The following is an 18,124-nucleotide window of genomic DNA, read 5'->3' as shown; positions in this document are numbered from 1 at the left end:
AACTTCATGATGAGTACTGGCACCTATTTCTCTAGAAAAAAGGGTTCTAGCCTCGTCTTCTCTCTGACCTGCTAGGGAGGTTTTTGCACAAAGGAGCCTTCAAACTTTTGAAGCCCAACCCCTTCACTTGCAACCTCATGTGGTGGACCTCATGTCCAGCAACAAAGATGCATTGTGTACAATTGTTGATGGTTGCGTTTGGCCTCTTAAAACTCCCCATCCTGGTCTGGTTTTTCACTGGTCTCTTATCAGCCCTGTGGACCAGGTGGGGCTTCTTGAGCATAGGGGGCCATGATGTCATTTCCACTTAGGTTCTTGTCATGAGAACTGTCTGGATGAAAGGTGTGTGCAAAAAAAAGGTGTGTGTTCTCAGATCTTGGGTTCTGGAGCACCATGAAGAGATGAAGATACTAGATGTTCAAAGGGGGCAGACATACATTGTTCCATTTGTAGAACCTCCACTAGTTTGCAGTGGGACAGTTTTCACCATGGTTACACAATGGTTTAACAAATCCCCCTACCCCCAATTTCATCAGTGCAGAATTTTACTTGCTTGTGGCCTTGAATAATCTCTTTAGCAGTTTTAACTCACAATATTTTTTACAAAATAGTCTCAAGTTGAAGTTCATGCTAGTCATATATACAGATGCCGCCGAACATAGGAATCTTTCTTAAGAACCTGTGGCCATCCAGATCTTGTTGGACTCCAACTCCCATCGGCCGCAGCCAGCATGGCCAATAGCCAGGGATGATGGGAGTTTTAGTCCAGTAACTTCTTGAAGGTCGCAGATTTGCCATCCCTGTCTACTTTGATGGATCTCAGGGAGAGGCTTTCCCCCACCCGCTGCTATCTTTATCCATTTAATTGGAAAGGCCAGAGATTGAACCTAGGACTATCGGTACGAAAATGTGTATTTTTGTTAGTTTTGTTTTCTGTTAGGTTTTCCCAGAAAGATGCAAATCTGTACTAGTGAAGGGAGTGCCTGCCTGCACACAGAATGACATATTCTTGTTTTTCTTACAGATAGTGTTGATGGAGTCAGTGTCCCAATCACCCCAGGACCTGGAGAACAGACCATTGACGTAGAACCGTAAGAACTAGTCTCATGTATTCAGACATCACTCGGCATCCACTGTAGTTTTATAAACTGAATGCGATCCAAAACAGGACTGTGCTTGCATCTTGCAAAGTGTTTGTAACCTGAGGTGTTTGTAACCCGAGGTACCACTGTAAATAGCTCAATCAGAGGTGATGGGGAAGGAGGTATCTTTAAGCACAAAATGAAGCATATGGAATTGACACTTTAAATACCCCGGAGGAATGTATTCCTTCCTATGTTTAGTGACCCTTACACTTCCCATCCCTCAGTGTGGCAAACTGATGTAGACCCAGATTTCTCCTTGGGGGCTCCTAAAACTTTGCACTCATTGGGCACCATGTTTAAGCTTTTCAAACCATTAATAAAATCCCTGTCTCACTCAGCTTAACTATTAATGGAACGACGTTCAGCTAAACTAAGCATACATAACCATTTTCAACTGGTTGCTTGGCAGATAACAGCCAAGATGGGAATTCCTTTCCGCCTCACATCACAATTGCATTTTATTCATATTGTTTTTCGTTACAATTCTATCTGTTTAAAAAGTCCACATGGGAGCTGGAGAGTGAAGAACTGGAACAGCTCAGTTTTTAAAGCTTCCTTGTTTGCTAGCATTTTAATTGTCCTAACTCTGTTCCTTAACTCTTCTCTCAAGATAGAGTTTTGCCGTTGAATTCCATGACTATTTAATCACCCAGTTCTGTTGGGGCAAGGGCACAGTTTTAAAGACTTAGGTTAAGATGAAGTTTCATTTTGAGAGGTCCCTTGCTTTTCCTCACAGATTGTGTATTTTACGCTATGTCTGGGCCTGTTTGTTTGTTTGTTTATTACTGTATTGGCCTGAATGTAAGCCGCCCCCAAATATAGTCCACGCCGCTAAAAGCAGATTTCTTAAACGATGGTACTTTTAAGAGTGCAACAATAGACTCCACTCAGGTTTTATACAAGTCAGGTTGAGCAGGGCAGAGTGTATCCTGTTTTCAGACTGGTATGGCATGGGATGCAGGTGGCGCTGTGGGTTAAACCACAGAGCCTAGGACTTGCTGATCAGAAGGTCGGCGGTTCGAATCCCCACGACAGGGTGAGCTCCCATTGCTCACTCCCTGCTCCTGCCAACCAAGCAGTCTGAAAGTATGTCAAAGTGCAAGTAGATAAATAGGTACTGCTCTGGCAGGAAGGTAAACAGCGTTTCCGTGCGCTGCTCTGGTTTGCCAGAAGCGGCTTAGTCATGCTGGCCACATGACCCGGAAGCTGTACGCCGGCTCCCTCAGCCAGTAAAACGAGATGAGCTCCACAACCCCAGAGTTGGCCACGACTGGACCTAATGGTCCCTTTACCTTTACCTATGGCATGGGTATATTCCATCTTTCCTCCAAGGAGCTCACAGTGACATACGTGGTTCTCCCTCCTCCTCTTTATCCTCACAACAACCCTGTGAGGTAGGTTTGGTTTAGAGTTAGTGACTGGCCCAGGGTCACCCAGTGAGTTTCCTGGCTGAGTGAGGATTTGAACCCTGGTCTTCCAGGCCCTAGTCCAACGCTTTAACCACAGTAGTTTGCCCACCAAACCTCAACACCAAATTTTAGTGAGTGGGTGAAATGGGGAGGAGATGAAGTTTCTTTATATGCTTTCAGGCATATCAATATTGGATCGAGATTCCAAGCCGATATTCCTGAACTTGAAGACAGAGCGTTGGTGGGGGAAGAGGATCACATGGCAACTTTAGTTTGGAAACCAGGGCCAGAACTGGAAGATGAAGATATTCAGCAAAGAGGTACTGTGTTTTCTAACCCCCTTTGCAACTGATTTAAGCATCTCTGCCAAGTGTCCTGTCCCGGTTTATCGTTCCACCTCTGCATCTTATGGCATAAAAGTCATCGCTTCATTAAATGGGTGCTGACCTTCACATGACTTGTCGTGTATCTGTGCAGAATAACACCTCTTGCTGTCCTTTAGCCTGATCACCACTTTGACACTCAGCTTAAAATGTGCCTTTTTCCTCAAGCCATGGGAGTTTTTCGCCTGGCTGCTGGACTGTTCATAATTTTTGTTGGGTATTATTTTAATGCTTCTGTTTTCCTTATGCCTGGTTTATATAGTTTTCATATTTATTTGAACATTTATTTTGTCACGTATGACCCTGAGAACCTTGCGGGTTGTAGGACAACATATAAATCTGATAAAAATTATTACTGATACAGGCAGCGAGACCATTTTACATTCATCCAAGCAACATGTGACTGCCAACACGTGGGGGGGGGGGACTCAGAACAGAACCCCCATGCAAAATGGTTGCCACCTGTTTTTATTTTATTTTATTTTGTTAGCTGTTCTAAATAGCTTAATTAATATTTAAGAGTGTCTTAAGTGCTGTACAAAATACAATATAAAAACCCATAAAACAGGTAAAAGCAATATTATATTCCCCAGTGTTTAAAATAATGCTGGTAGTTGCATTTCAGCCTATATATGCGTTCGGCCACCCCCTCTGAAAGACTTGTCTAGTACAGTCGTAGCTTGGTACTCAAATGCCTTGCTACTCGCTCATTTTGGCTCCCAAATGCCGCAAACCCAGAAGTAAGTGTTCCTGTTTGCGAACATTTTTCAGAAGCCGAACAATCAACGCGGCTTCCGCTTGAGTGCAGGAAGCCCCTCCTGCAGCCTTGGTTTTCAAACAGTTTCGGGAGTCGAACAGACTCCTGGAACGGATTAAGTTCGAGAATCAAGGTACCAACTGGTTTTCTGTTCCAACTTTCTCAAAATGAAAATCTGAGTTTGTAAGAATTAGAAGATTTGTGCTGACTTTATGACCCTTTCAGATTTACTGTATTTTTCGTCCTATAGGGCGCACCGGCCCATAGGACGCACCTCGTTTTTTGGGGGGGGGAATGAATAAAAAAAAATTATTTCCCCCCCATCCACGGTTGCTGCCCCAAGCCTTGCGCACACCTGCTCGAAGCACGGGGCACCCTCCGGAGGGCTCCGCGTGCTTCGGGCTGCAGGCGGCCGCCCCAAGCCTCGCGCGCCTGGCGGGACCTTCCGCCAGGCGCGCAAGGCTTGCGGACACTCGCCAGGGCTGCAGGCTGCTGCCTGCAAGCCTTGTGAGCCCGCGGGAACTCCCGCTGGGCTCCCCAGGCTTGCGGATAGCTTCCTGAAGCCTGGAGAGCGAGAGGGGTCGGTGCGCACCGATGCCTCTTGCTCTCCAGGCTTCAGCGAAAGCCTGCATTCGCCCCATAGGACACACACATATTTCCCCTTCATTTTTGGAGGGGGGAAAGTGCGTCCTATGGGGCGAAAAATACGGTATGTTTTTGCTTACAGGCTGAACATTGGACAGGTTTGACAATACTGTTTTGACTTGTTTTCTTACAGTGACCAGCCTTTTAAATCTGTGTTGTTCAAGTGTACTGTCTGGTGGGGGAACCAACCTTGAATATGGCTTGCATTCTCTCTTTGAGGCTAAAGGAGACGTTATGGTAAGAGCAGCTTGTTTATCCTCTCCCAAATATGTGTTAAAATATGTGTAACAGGCTTCATGAGGAAACCGGGCACAAACAAGCTTTTTCCAGTGACTAATTGAGAGAATTTAGCCTCACTCTGGCGCCCACCACTTTTCTTTCTCAAAAGAAACCTTTTATTATTCCTAGTTTTTATTTGTTCATTAAAAAACACATACCTTGCCTTTCTTTAGATAAACATTCAAGACCGTCAGTTGACTTGTTTATTTCATAATGTTTATACACTGTTTGATTGTTTAAAAAAAACCAAAAACCCTGGATGATGCTTGTTTAAAATACAGTTAACTAAAATGGCAGAATTACAGTAATACTCCAAATCAACAGTAGATAAATATCATACTCGTGGAATACAAAATGCAAAACCAGCATCAACTAAAATCACACAGAAGATCCTGGGTCTGAGGTCCATTTAAAAATGGTCAGAGAATGAAACAGGTGTATCTCGTGCAAAAGGTTGTTCCATTGGAATGGGGTTGTGCAGCACCATCTCCATCCCAAAATAGTCCAAGTTCATTAGTGCCTTGAGAAACCATCCTGTTGCAGATAAGGATGTGCATCAACAATGTACTACTATGAAGGTGGTTTGAATGCATGGGTATCCCTTGCTGAGTCAGAACTAATATTCCCCCCTGCCGCCCATGTTTTTAAATCTCTCTCACACACATTCTTAATGTGGAGCTGCTGCAAAGGTAAAAAAGGTAAAGGACCCCTGGACGGTTAAGTCCAGTCAAAGGCAACTATGGGGTTGTGGCGCTCATCTCGCTTTCAGGCCGAGGGAGCCGGTGTTTGTCCACAGACAGCTTTCTGGGTCATGTGGCCAGCAGGACTAAATCACTTCTGGTGCAAGGGAACACCATGACGAGCCAGAGTGCACGGAAATGGCATTTACTTTCCCGCCACTGTGGTACCTATTTTTCTACTTGCACTGGCATGCTTTCAAACTGCTAGGTTGGCAGGAGCTGGGACAGAGCAACGGGAGCCCAGCCCGTTGTGGAGAATCGAACTGCCGACCTTCTGATCGGGAAGCCCAAGAGGCTCGGTGGTTTAGACCACAGCGCCACTGCGTCCTCCTGAGAACTATAATTCCTTTTCCCTTTCCTTTGTTGTCTTTTTGTCCAGTGCATTGCATTTGCCATGGTACTTTGGTTTGCTACATCTAAGCTTCCGAAATGTTACCAGGATGGCTCAGTGATGGGGTCCTCTTTGGAAGCACAGGTTCACGGGAATTAAAGCTGTAAATGGTTATGAGTCTGGAAGTGATGCAAAGCAGAGAACGAAAGTGAATTTGGAGAGTTAACATTATTGAAAAAAATTGGAAGGCTTTCAATGAGGATTGGACAAATTCATAGAGGATAAAGCTGTTGGTGGCTATTCATCACTATATCTTTCTCGGTATTGGAGACAGTGTGCCTCTGAGTCCCAGTCACTGAGGAGTGCAAGAGAGAGGCTGTTACTGAGTTTGTGTCCTGTTTGTAGGCTTCCCATTGGCATCCAGATAACCACTGTAAGAACAGAGCATTGCACTTGATGGGCTTTGCTCTGATCTAACATTGGCAGGATTATTACAATAACCTGCAGTTTTATAAGAGTATATATTTAAAGTAGATGAATAAATGAGCAAATGAAGTTAATATGCAGAAGGTATTAAAAATAAATTTAAGGAACTGCAGAAAGAGGGGGAAGGAAGTCAAGTTTTGGAATGTTAAAATGATTGTAAAATTATAGTGAAATGTATAAATCTGGAAAGCATAAATAAATTTTAAGAAAAAGGATTGCTGAGATAATGTATAAGGAGCTCTTAGTGCACATAGAACAAATGGTATGTAAATATTATTATTTTATTACATTATTATAAGAAGCAAAGGAGTCATAACAATTAAGAGTCATAGAGTCTTAAAAGAAGATAGAGTCATAATAATTAAGAACAAGTTGTATACAATTCTGCTTGCCTCTCTTTGTCCTGCAGGTTGCTCTGGAGATGCTGCTTTTGTTGAAGCCAGCAAGAGCGAAATCGCATCCTCTGGCAAGTTATCACTATGCTGGTAAGTTCCTGAACGGATGAGTTTAAAGGATTACCTAATAAAGGCTAGTTCTGTGTGTGAGTCCTTTACTCGTGGAAGGAATGCAGCTAGTGTCACTGATGAAGTTCAGAGAAAATAGTTATTCCATTGACAGTATACATACACACCTACTTGCAAAAATCATAGAATCTTCGAACTGCAGAGTTAGAAGTGACCCCTGCAATGCAGGAATCTCAACATGCACTTCCCCATCCAATTTGAAACCATACCGGAACCTGCTTAGCTTTGCAAATGTGATAGCAGTTTTATTTTTGTACCATGGGGCAGGCACACCCCCACCCTCGATTATTATCCGTTTGTTTCTTTCAGGTTCAGACCAGTGGACACCCGTTGAAAGAAAGCTGTTCAGCAAAGCATTACACACATACGGCAAAGATTTTATTTTGGTACAGAAAATGGTAAGGCTTGTTGTCCTTGTTCGTGCTTTGTTGACATTCCTGATCTTCTGATTTTCAGCCACTAAGTTAGTTTCATCATATGAAAGTAGAACATTATCATCAACATCCCCTGTTGCTTTTCTTTGCCACTTTCCCGCAAAAACCAGGCCCAAAGTGATTCACAGCGTAGCAAATGAACAATAAATATAATGACTGGAAAATATGAGTATCAATGGGTTTAAAAAGAAGAGAGATCCACACAGCATCGTATAAAACAATGCAAAAAAGTGAAACAGATTTAGTATTTCCATTTAAGCAATAACGTCAACACACAAATAGAATAGTAGGATTCAAAACATTGTCCTGTTCCATGCAGTGCACCTGTTTCTAATTGTTTGGTTCCGAAACTCAGTCTCCGTCCCAAGGACTCTAACCCCATCTCCCATGCAGACCCCGTCTCCCTGGCTCTCACCCAGAGGGGCCTTATGCTCACCATTATCATGTGCTGTTACCCACATGGTGGAAATTTAACTTTCCTTCCACACACTCCCACCAAGCATTACTCATTCACCCAGGTTGGGGGGAATTCATACATTTTAGCTTATGAGAGACTCCTCTAAGCATTCAGTTTATTTTACTGTGTCTGTGATACTGAGCAGGAATTCGTTGCTGAAATTAGAGTGGAGGAGAGGAAATGTTGAAGGGTAGAGGGCATCTGTGTTGAAGTGGGGAGACCCAAGTTCATATTCCCTACTTGGTAAATAAATTCCCCTACTTGGTAAATAAATCTCACTGGTAGCATAGAGCCCAGCCCCTCCTCTTAGCCCAGCCCCTCTCCCAGTCATAGCTGTCAACCTTCCCCCCTTTTTTTGCGGGAAATTCCCTTATTCCAGTGCCGCTTCCCGCTGCTTTCCCAGACTTTAGATATCCCGTAGGCTGTCCCCGGGACAGGTGAGGCTGCTGATCCCTTATTTTCAAATCTGAAAGTTGACAGCTATGCTCCCAGTCTAAACAGGACTGTCACCCAGTGCTCCCTAATGGACTGGCAGGATAAAAATGAGCATGTGACTGGGAGCATAGGTAAAAATACTTCCATAAGATCTGTAGCCCAATTCATGCTTTCAAGCCTTCTTCCGCTCTTTGTGATCAAGACACGAGCGAGTGGTGTTTTTGGTGTTGTGCTGAACGCTACACCATCGCAGATCAATGTTGCAACATCTGAATTACTGTTTGACCGCAGGTGAAGTCGAAGACGGTGGCCCAGTGTGTGGAATACTATTATACCTGGAAGAAAATCATGCATTTAGGAAGAAAGCACAGAACACGCTTAGCAGAAGTGAAAAATGAATGCCTGGTAAGAGCCACCCTCCGTTTTATTTTTCTAGCTTGTGAACCTGTGGTCTCCAGATATTTATTTCTGACATTGTTCCAAGGTTCAGAAATTCCCTGGCATCTCCAGTTTAAAGAATCAGATAGCAAGGAATAGGAAAGACCTCTTAACTGAAGAGCCACTGCTAGCCAGGGTGCTCCAAGTGGGTGAAAGCAGCTTTTACCAGCTGTTCAGCTTGATTTTTCAAGCTGGGAAGAGGTCAGCCAGCTTGGGGAACGACCCCTCCCACCTTCAGAGCTGAGAGAAGAGCTTTCCTGTCTCCCATTTACTTAAGGCATGCTTGCTCTCCACCCCACCTCCCCTAAAATCCCTTTTGAATTTCAGACTAGTGGCGAAGAGGATGAATTAGAGGAAGAGGAGCAGACAGAGGAGGGCAAGAAGTCAGTCAAAGAGGAAGCCGAAATTCAGAATTCTCCCGAGCCACCTTCAATTATTGCTGCTGAGCCTATTAACCTGCCTTCCTTGCAAAGCCCCACACTTCCAGCGACCTCATTTACATGTGAAATGCCGGACTGCGGAGCGGTAAGTGGACTTGGAAACATTTTAATTCTATGGTACAGCTGTGCTTGGAATGTTACGTCCAGTTCGGGTTGCCCCACCTCAGAAAGGGATATTGTAGTGCTGGGAAAGGGTCAGAAGAGGGCAAACCCAAAACCGTCAGGGAGATGGATCAACTCGCCTTTGATGAAAGGGTAAAACATTTGGGGAGGGCTTGTTGAATTGGCTGGCCGCCATCATAGGAAGAAAAAGGTTGGAGATCTCCCAAGTACACAAGAAAAGATTTATTAAGGCCAACACATTTTGGAAAAAATCCTCCTCATTGAGCGCTCTAGGAACCAAGCTGCAGCTGTGCTTTACAGACTGGGTCACAAACTGTTATTCAAGAGTCCCCCTGAAGAAAGATTTATTCCAGAACACACGAGGCCTGAGAAGTCTTTTCCTAGGTGCCTAGAGGTCTCTTCCCTTTTTCTTCCTTCCCCTTTCTGTTTAAGACAGTGGTCAAGAAAAACAAAGTTGGGCTAGATGGAAGTTTTTAACTGGTCCAGCAGGATTCTCCTTATCTTTTTAAGCAAGCAACCAGAACGAGAGCAAAACAAGTCCCTGTTTAGAAATGCTTTGATATTACATATGAATCAGGCCAGAGGTCCGTCATAGTGCAACATCCAGTTGTCACAGTGGCCTGTGGGAAACTCTTGATGGCACTTCACTTTTGTGACTCAGAACTACTGTAGCTTTGCAAGGGACCACGAGGGCCATATTGCCCAACCCCCTGCAATGCATGATTCTTTTGCCCAACATGGTACTTGAACCCGCAACCCTGAGATTAAGAGTCTCGGGCTCTACCAACTGAGCTATCCTTTTGCCCACTAGATGTTCAACTCCAGACCAGCTCTGAATGGCCACGTTCGCATTCATGGCGGTACAAACTCTGTGACGAAAACCCGCGGTGGGAGCCACGGTTCGAAGCAGAAATCCAGCTCCCAGAATGATTGCGGCCCTGCCAAAAGCTCCCCAGCTCACAGTACGACAAGTGGCGAGACAGACCCAACTACACTTTTCCCTTGTAAAGAATGTGGCAAGTGAGTAGATGTGGGAAACACAGAGAGAACTTAGTTGTTTCATCGGGGGGGAAATAAACTGAGATGTTAGGAATGGGGCTCCCTAGAATGGTATAAACCACTGTATAAACCAGGGGTAGGGAACCTTTGGCCCAGGTTCAAAATGTGCCCCACCACGCCTCCCTGTCTGGCCTTTAGGATGTGCCTGAGGCCACACACCCTTCCCAGACCACACCCCTGGCTGGTCCTGCTGCGATCTCTCCTTGGGTTACCTGCAGTGTTTTGACACCTAAACAAAAGATGGGAAACTTCTTAATGTAGCCAATCCTAGGGTAGTTTGCTGCCAGCACCAATCAGCTGATAGGCACTGACAGCAAGACCCCTTGGCTGCACCAGGGGGTTCTATGTCTTCAGGGTGGGGAACTAGATCTGGCCACTGGACTGGATCCCCATCTCCCCCACTCGCTGTAGACCAGGTTTGAGAGGTGGATGGAGCCACCTGGGGCTTGAAATGTGCAAGCTTCATCAATCAACCGGCTATTTCAAAGTAACGCGTGGCATGCCGGCCTTTTTGCAGGAACTGACAAGCAGGTGATTGTGGTTGTTTGTGAAGTACTTTGTATGGTGTACCATTGGACTATGAATCTGCATCATAGCGGCAGAAAATTGGCTGTGCTTGCAGGACGTCCCAGGTTCAAACCCCAGCATCTCCAGGGAGGGCTGGAAACATTCCCTGCCTGAATTCCCGGAGTGCTGCTTCCAGGTAGTGTAGAGAGTCCTGAGCTAGATGGACCAGGGGTCTGAATCAGTATAGAGCAGCTGTGTTTTGCAGGTACTGCTGATCAGCTGGTAAGTTATGCCTTTGACCCAGCCGCATCTTTTACCCGTCCCACACCTGGCATCGTATATAATGTCAAGGGTTGGACAGGTGAGTGTGTGGTGTGGCCAAAAGAGCCTCACAAGGCCAGATGGTTCCCTGCTGCTGATCCCTGCAAGGCTTTGCTGTCAGTTCCCCTTGGGACTTCTTGTAACAACCACCCTTTCATCAGTGAGACATGCTTGGCCCAAAGGATCCTGGAGAATGAGGGAATTGGTGTCTGAGGATGCATACCCTCTGTGGCTCATTATTTCAACCCAGAGTTCTTTTCTACAAAGGAACTCCTAGCAGCAAAAGGGCCTGGTCTGCCTCCATCCCTTGATGACCAGAGGGGTGTTGGGAGAGCAGAGGGCACCCATCCTTGGAGCCCAGTTCTCCCCTTGCCTTCCAGTATCCTTCCATTGGTAACAAGGCAGCCTCCTTCCCCCCTTGAAATGATCATTCAAGGGCTTAACTAACACCTTAAGTTTATTCTGGTTCCCTTCTTGTGAATGCTTGGAAACAGTGCTGGATTTAGGGCAGTGCGGGCAGTTACCCCAGACAGGCAGCTGAGCTGACAGGGTGCAAAATAATAGTAGTAATAGTAGTAGTAGTAATAATAATAGTAATACAATGGTACCTCTGGTTGCGAACGGGATCCATTCTGGAGGCCCATTCACAACATGAAAAGAATGCAACCCGCAGCGACGTGTTTGCTCATGCGCAGGTTGCGATTCGCTGCTTCTGCGCATGACGTCATTTTGCGCTTCTATACATGCGCGAGCGGCTAAACCCGGAAGTAACCCTTTCCGGTACTTCTGGGTCGCTGCAGGACATAACCTGAAAGAACGTAACATGAAGGAGACGTAACATGAGGTATGACTGTACTAGCGCTACTACTACTGCTGCTACTACTACTACTAGCCAGATAGGCAGGATATAAATATTATTATTATTATTATTATTATTATTATTATTATTATTATTATATATTGCCAAAGTCTGCCTGCTTGAAAATGCATTTAACTGTATATTCAACTAACACCTACACTTTTTGGATGTTCACAGTAGCACACAGGTCCCCATATACTCAAAATAATTGTTTCTGAAGTCTGCTCTCTCTCTCTGCACTCCTTTCTCTTCCTCTCTCCCCCCCCCCCCCAACCAGGATGTTTTTCAAAATCAAAAGCCGGAATGCTCACATGAAAACACACCGGCAGCAGGAAGAGCAGCAGCGGCAGAAAGCCCAGAAGGCGGCTGTTGCAGCTGAAATGGCGGCTACGATTGCAAGGACCACGGGGCCCTCTGGGCATAGCTTGATACCCTTGGATCATTTGGACTTGATAAAGCAGGTTGAGGAAGCCGACGACCTCAGCAGCGATGTTGTTCAGGAATTGGGAGAAGTCATGGACAGTACTGAAGTAATAGACCCTGACCTCTTACTGGATGAAGAAGACACAGATTTGCTTCAGGATGATGTGGAGCTCTAGAGAGAGAAAAAGCCATTCTGTAAAATTATAGATGCCTGTTGGAATTATTTTCCTTCGGCTGGGAGGGTTAAGTGTTTACTTCCCTTTTATTTTAAACTATCTGAATAGTTTGAATGTTTTGTTTTTGTTTGTAACTCGGGGGTGGAGGAGGGTGGGATAAATCTGGTTCTTGCTGTTGGTCCTTTTACTTTTTGCAACTATGATTGCAAAAAGATTCATTTCCCCCCCTCATTCGAAAGGTATTTTTTGTCAAATACCTTGCAAACTAGTTGGTTCTGAGAAGTCTTATTTCCTTACTGTTTCCTTTCAGGCATTTACGTGACAAGTCCCCAAATTAATTTGCAACACCTCAGGGTTTTTGTTTTCCCTCCCACCCCGCCACACCCCCTATACGAGTAGGTTTTGGTTTCTTTTTCTTTTCAAAACATGTTTCATTTTGTGCCTTCAGCTCTGGCCTCAAAACATCTGCCACAACAAAGAATGCTGTCTCTGCAATAAACAGAAGCTGAGACTTGGATTGTTGGCATCTGAAAGTTTTGCTCTAACATGTCGCTGGGGCTGTTAGAGGGCCTCTTTGCTGATAAGACAAGTAGCTGTGGCGAGTTCTTTCCCATTGCACAGAATGTTCTGTGGTGGATGGAGGCTTTCAAGATGCCTACAGATTTCCGTCTTAACAAGAAGACTGGCTTTGTACTTGGCTCTGTAGAAATGGATGGGCTCTGCGGCCTATTCCTCTTTACTTTGACCCAGAAGAAATTTGAGCGGCCCTGAAAGGAGCGAGAACAGCTAGATTAGCCCTCTGCGAATCTGCATTCACTTCCTTCTTTTCCTTTTATGAGGCAATCTGTTTCTTTGAGGGCTCTACTCACGTTGTGCACTTCAGAGCTCCTGGTTAAACAGGATTGAGGGAGGGATACAGTGAAATCAGAAGGCTTCACCATGGGAGATGCTGCTGAGGCACATCTCAAAAGTCTTTTGACTGGAGACTACTGGCTTGGACTTGGATGTGCATTAGTGATAGGAATGCACTGAAATACCTCCATTTGCAAAAGTTGTATCACTTTTTTGTTTTAAAAAGGTTATCCTTGAGAGTATGCAGGGATTTATTATTGTTAATTATTATTATTATTTGCTGCCCAGAGGCAGTGGTACTTATCAAGGCCCTTACTCACCGAAAGAAGAGGGGGGAGATTTCCACTTTGAGGTAAAGCACGTTAAGATATTCATCATGGCCAGAGGCCGTTTATGTATGTATGTAAGAAATAAATAAAAATTACATAGTTTGGCTGATAACGTTAGCATAAATATACACAGTGGGGATTTTATGCCTGCCAGGACTCTCTTATGGAGCCATAGGTTTGCTCTTGGAAGCGATAAAGCCCAGCAAACATTCAGCAGTTTGGGTCAGGGGGTGGCGGGATGGAAACGCAATAAATAAACACACACACCTCTTCTATATGAAATTTTTATCAGGCCACAACTTCCTCATTCCTGTTCAGGGAAGTCAGCATGTTCAACTTTGGAATGACCTGGCTAGGCAGCTTGCACCTTTCTCCTTCCCAGAGCTAGGAGTGGGAGCATTCCCCAGGCACGGTCTTCTTGTGCATCACCTCTATTGCTTATAAAAGTTGCAAAGTATGATGGGAAAAGTTGCAAAGTATGATGGGAAAAGTTGCAAAGTATGATGGGGAAAGTTGCAAAGTATGATGGGAAAATAGACAGTTACTATATCTTATGTAGACCAGAGCCCTAGAAAAAGTTAAGTGTCAGAAACATCTTTATTTCTCTCAATCAAAGCCAAACCGTTCATAGCCATGCTCCCACTTGGTTCAAAAGCTGCTCCAGTCATGGGTGACACTGGTGAGACGTGGCTCTTGGATTCCCCCAAATCAGATGAAGATTGACCCTCTTAAGCCAGGGCCACTTTAGACAACTGAAATGGTCTCCACTTGGCACATCCCCCAAGCTTTTCAGAAAAAAAAGTAGCACCTGACCCAGGGTGTTCCCAGTTTACACCCAATAGTTCTCAGTGGAGATTCAGGGTTGAAAAGAAATGTGTTGCTTTGTTCACTTAAATTGCTGCCAAAAAACTGTGGTCAGATACTAGTTTTCCAGGTAAATTGCATCTCCAGCTGGAATCTCACCCTCAGTGTGGCTGTGTCCCTGAGAATCTGCACGGAGACAATCTCAGAGAAGATGAACTGGCTTTCAATATGAGCGGACCGATTTAATAATCATTGAAAGCATTTTGATAAACGCAGAGGAACTATTTGGGTGTTCCTTGCAAGCTACTCTTTCCCCCAGGCTTTCTCCCTGAGAATCTGTTCTTATCAGGGAATAGCTAGCGTCACCCAGGTTGTCTTTGGAGAATTGGATATGGTTCTTGAGTGTGTCTGCCCATCTCAGTCCAGGGGTGTGATTTGCCTTCACCTGTCGCTGTTGCCCAACATAGCTGATGGAGAGAACTGGCAACTTGCATGCTGTGTGAGATGTTTCTCATATGTCCAGCTGATCACTGACAGCCTTGCGTGGTTGACCCCTTTCGAGGGGTTAGCTAATGTAGGGAGTTACGTGACACCTGTAAGCATGCCTGCTCTCATATGAAATGTTTGCTGGCAAGTGACATTTGCAGTGTTCTTAGTGAGATGCTGGTACCTGCATGTCTGAGCAGAATATTTTTTCTCTCTCGGTATTATTTTCAAAAGGAATGTAAATGTCCCTCCCAGTTTTCATTGACTGGCATCTACTGGGAAAGACCCTTAGGAATTCTCAATAGTCAGGGATTGCGTATTTTCCATCTGTAATCTAATCGGATTCTGTCGTTAGCAGCTTGGCAGGGGACTGGCATAATGGTGTTGTTGTGTAGGTCAGTATCTGATCAGCTCGCTGATTATTTGTTTTAGCCATTGGCCATAACAGTTACATGTGGTTGCAGTAAAACAATGCATCAAAAACAAAAAATATAGGAGCATCATAAAACAAAATATATCCAGCCTATAGGCAACTAATTACACAAGCATCCAGATTTTTTTTGTCAAATGTTTTGTAGCAGCCAAGGCAAACATAGCCACAGAGATCTCTATCCTGTTTGCAATGGAAAAAATATTATTTCTGCTGATTTTACCAGTTGACATACTCCTTCAGTAGGTAAAGGGAATCATTGTACCTTTAGGATAAAACAAGAACAAACTAAATAGGTGCCACAGACTGTCTTCCATTGCTTCCTCATCACAAACGCAATAATGCTGTGGTATTGCCTGGCTAACACAGCAGAGGGCATCAGCTGAAATCTTACCAATGTATATTCTTTCCTGTAGTGCAAATCTAGACCAATCAGTTTAACTAATTCATTTGCCATTAAAATACGATTACATGGACGAAGATTTCTTGTATTTCCAGTTTAACAGGGTAACACAGAATCTAAATGTAATACGCAGGAAAGACCAGCTGAGCTATTCTTTGAAACCAGTTGGGCAGTCCTAGGCAATCGGGTTGCAAGTGTTTGGAAGCCTATTATGACATATGTATGATCTGTTACCAATAAATAAGGAGAGGAGGCTAATGCGTATATAACAATAGTTCCTTCCAAACAGATTCATTGAGTTTATATTTGACTATATGATGCAGCATTACACCAACAAGCCCATGTAACAAATGTCTGTTCTAGGTCAGGACTTGTTAAAACATGGAAGGTTTGGGGTGATACATATTCTTGTCAGCGAGCAATGATTTCTCCAATGTGAAATTGCGGTGTATAGGCCTTTCCTTCAGATTTATAACCACAAAGTTGTCCTTTAGTAGTAGTCTTACATCACACTGGAAGGTGTTACAGGGAAAATTGCCATCTTGAAAAAGTATTGTGGAGCAAATGATGTGGCTTAAAATAACCAAAGAGAATCTCAAAATAATTCCTGGAAGAAATATTGATCCTCGTTTAACTTCTATACGTAAGTTCTGTATTTCTAAGACAATTGCAGTGATAAATAACATCTAAATATGGTCAACATTTTGCTGGAAAATCTGACCTTTTATTTCCCTTTTTGTTAATGTTTCATGTTTATTGTGGTATAATTCCAGTAGAGAATTAGAGAAAAATTGTACATAACAAAAGAAAAAATCTATTTTATGGGGGAGGAAATCTTATTTTCAGGCATATTTAACTGCTGTTATATTGTTACAGAAAAGCTGTAAATAATTTCAGAGTTACAGTGTAGTGTAAAGAATGTTCTTTGGGGATAAAATAATAAACATTTTAATGTAGTTCTTTTTATTTTTGTAAAGAAAACTTTGCCTGTTACGGCTTAATTGCACCTGAACTGCATGTGGTTTAACTTCAGGGTGTAATTTTATTCAGGTTTGCACTAAAATGTTTAATTTCATACGATGATGTGCCATGGTGTTTTTTTCTTTCTTTCCCCCCTTTCCTTTTTGTTTCTTTGGAGGGGGCACGAATCCCAGTTAGTTCATGAGAGCACTATGTACTATATAGAAATATTTCAGCTTTTTCTTAAATCGACAGAATATTGTATTTGTAAAATCAAAGGGATCCAACGTAACGCTGCCACAAACAGTATTTTATACTTTTGATAAGATGTACTTTGCTGATTTTTTTCCTTGTTCACGTGACAAAAGAATTCTTTTAAATAAATTAATCTTCATTTGAAATATGTAGTATTTTTTAAAAGTTGGGATGTTTATCTGAGTTGCCTGTACCAAAATGGGCCCCCAAACTTAGAGGTAGTGCTCCGCTACATATGTGAGAAAGAATAGGCGTGTGCATAACCGCCACACTAGCGTTTCAGTCATTTCCAGAGGATTATCTGTGCTTGTCTCATGTACCAAAAACAAGAGACTTGTGACGCTGTAAAGATTTGACACATTGTGGCATGAAGTTTTGTGGGCTATAGCCCACTTCATCAGATGCCTGAAGTGCATATTAAATTTGTTGACGGTTGCATCCAGCTAACGCTGTGTCCACATTTGGGCATAATTTAGTTGTTTGGCTGCCTCACCACCACCCCAGCACACATTTGAATTAGAGCAGAGTAGTCCACACCCATGGCTAAATTTTAAAAATCTGTGGCCTTTTAAACGGGCAAGAGGGGGGGTTATTGTTTTGTTTATTGTGTTATGTGGCGTTGTGTGTTTATACAGTAAGCAGTCCTGTGATCCGCGGATGAAAGGTGGTATAGAAATTTAATGAATAATAGTATCAAATTCTTCAGCCTCTCAATCCCCTCCTCCCAGCTCAGCATTGTAGCTAGAACAACCCAGAGCTGCAGCGCAAGGTTGCTCTCCGAATGCCATTTACAAGTCATTTATGAACCACTGACTATGCCGGTAGGGTTTTTGCGAGCAGGGATGGCAACCTACGTCTTTCCCATCTTCTGTTGGACTACAACTCCCATCATCCTTGATGCTGAGGTTGATGGGAATTGTAGTTCCAAAACCCAATTCATCCTCAAGACTCGAATATGGGCCTTAACCATTCTTTCGCAATATTAAGGGAAATTTTAGATGGTTTTATTTTTTTCCTTCCTGGAGCAGGGAGAATTTGAGGGGTCATTAAGATAATGTTGATTATTATTATTATTAATAAAATGCTGCAGTTCTTAAAATAAAATAGTAATAATCAAATTTTCCCCACACTGGAAGATCTGCTTGTACTTCCCTTTCCTAGCCCTGGTAGTTTTTTGTTGCATTGCTGCCAAAGGCACTGCAGCAATAAGGAGCAGCTGCAGCTTTTGCCGCTC

At 43.7% G+C, this 18,124-nt stretch overlaps 1 protein-coding gene across 10 annotated transcripts in view; it reads left to right on the top strand.

The window, feature by feature from the left end:
* TRERF1 (transcriptional regulating factor 1) overlaps positions 1–17,036 on the top strand; it is a 76,690-nt gene extending 59,654 nt beyond the window's left edge. For 9 of the 10 annotated variants that reach the window (XM_083733079.1, XM_083733082.1, XM_083733083.1 and 6 more), the window contains 10 exons: positions 1,025–1,091; positions 2,735–2,874; positions 4,473–4,576; positions 6,585–6,660; positions 7,009–7,097; positions 8,317–8,430; positions 8,791–8,988; positions 9,838–10,046; positions 12,050–14,028; positions 14,090–17,036. In XM_083733079.1, coding sequence (XP_083589205.1) covers positions 1,025–1,091; positions 2,735–2,874; positions 4,473–4,576; positions 6,585–6,660; positions 7,009–7,097; positions 8,317–8,430; positions 8,791–8,988; positions 9,838–10,046; positions 12,050–12,371 — 1,319 coding nt within the window. In that variant the 3' untranslated portion in view covers positions 12,372–14,028; positions 14,090–17,036. Of the gene's footprint in view, positions 1–1,024; positions 1,092–2,734; positions 2,875–4,472; positions 4,577–6,584; positions 6,661–7,008; positions 7,098–8,316; positions 8,431–8,790; positions 8,989–9,837; positions 10,047–12,049 lie in introns of all 10 variants that reach the window. The other variant, XM_083733078.1, reaches the window with a different exon arrangement.
* Positions 17,037–18,124: the final 1,088 nt, after the last annotated feature.

This window comes from Podarcis gaigeae, assembly GCF_964106915.1.
Source record: "Podarcis gaigeae genome assembly, chromosome: 3".
NCBI classification, from domain to species: domain Eukaryota; kingdom Metazoa; phylum Chordata; class Lepidosauria; order Squamata; family Lacertidae; genus Podarcis; species Podarcis gaigeae.
This window is presented reverse-complemented; position numbering and strand designations above follow the sequence as displayed.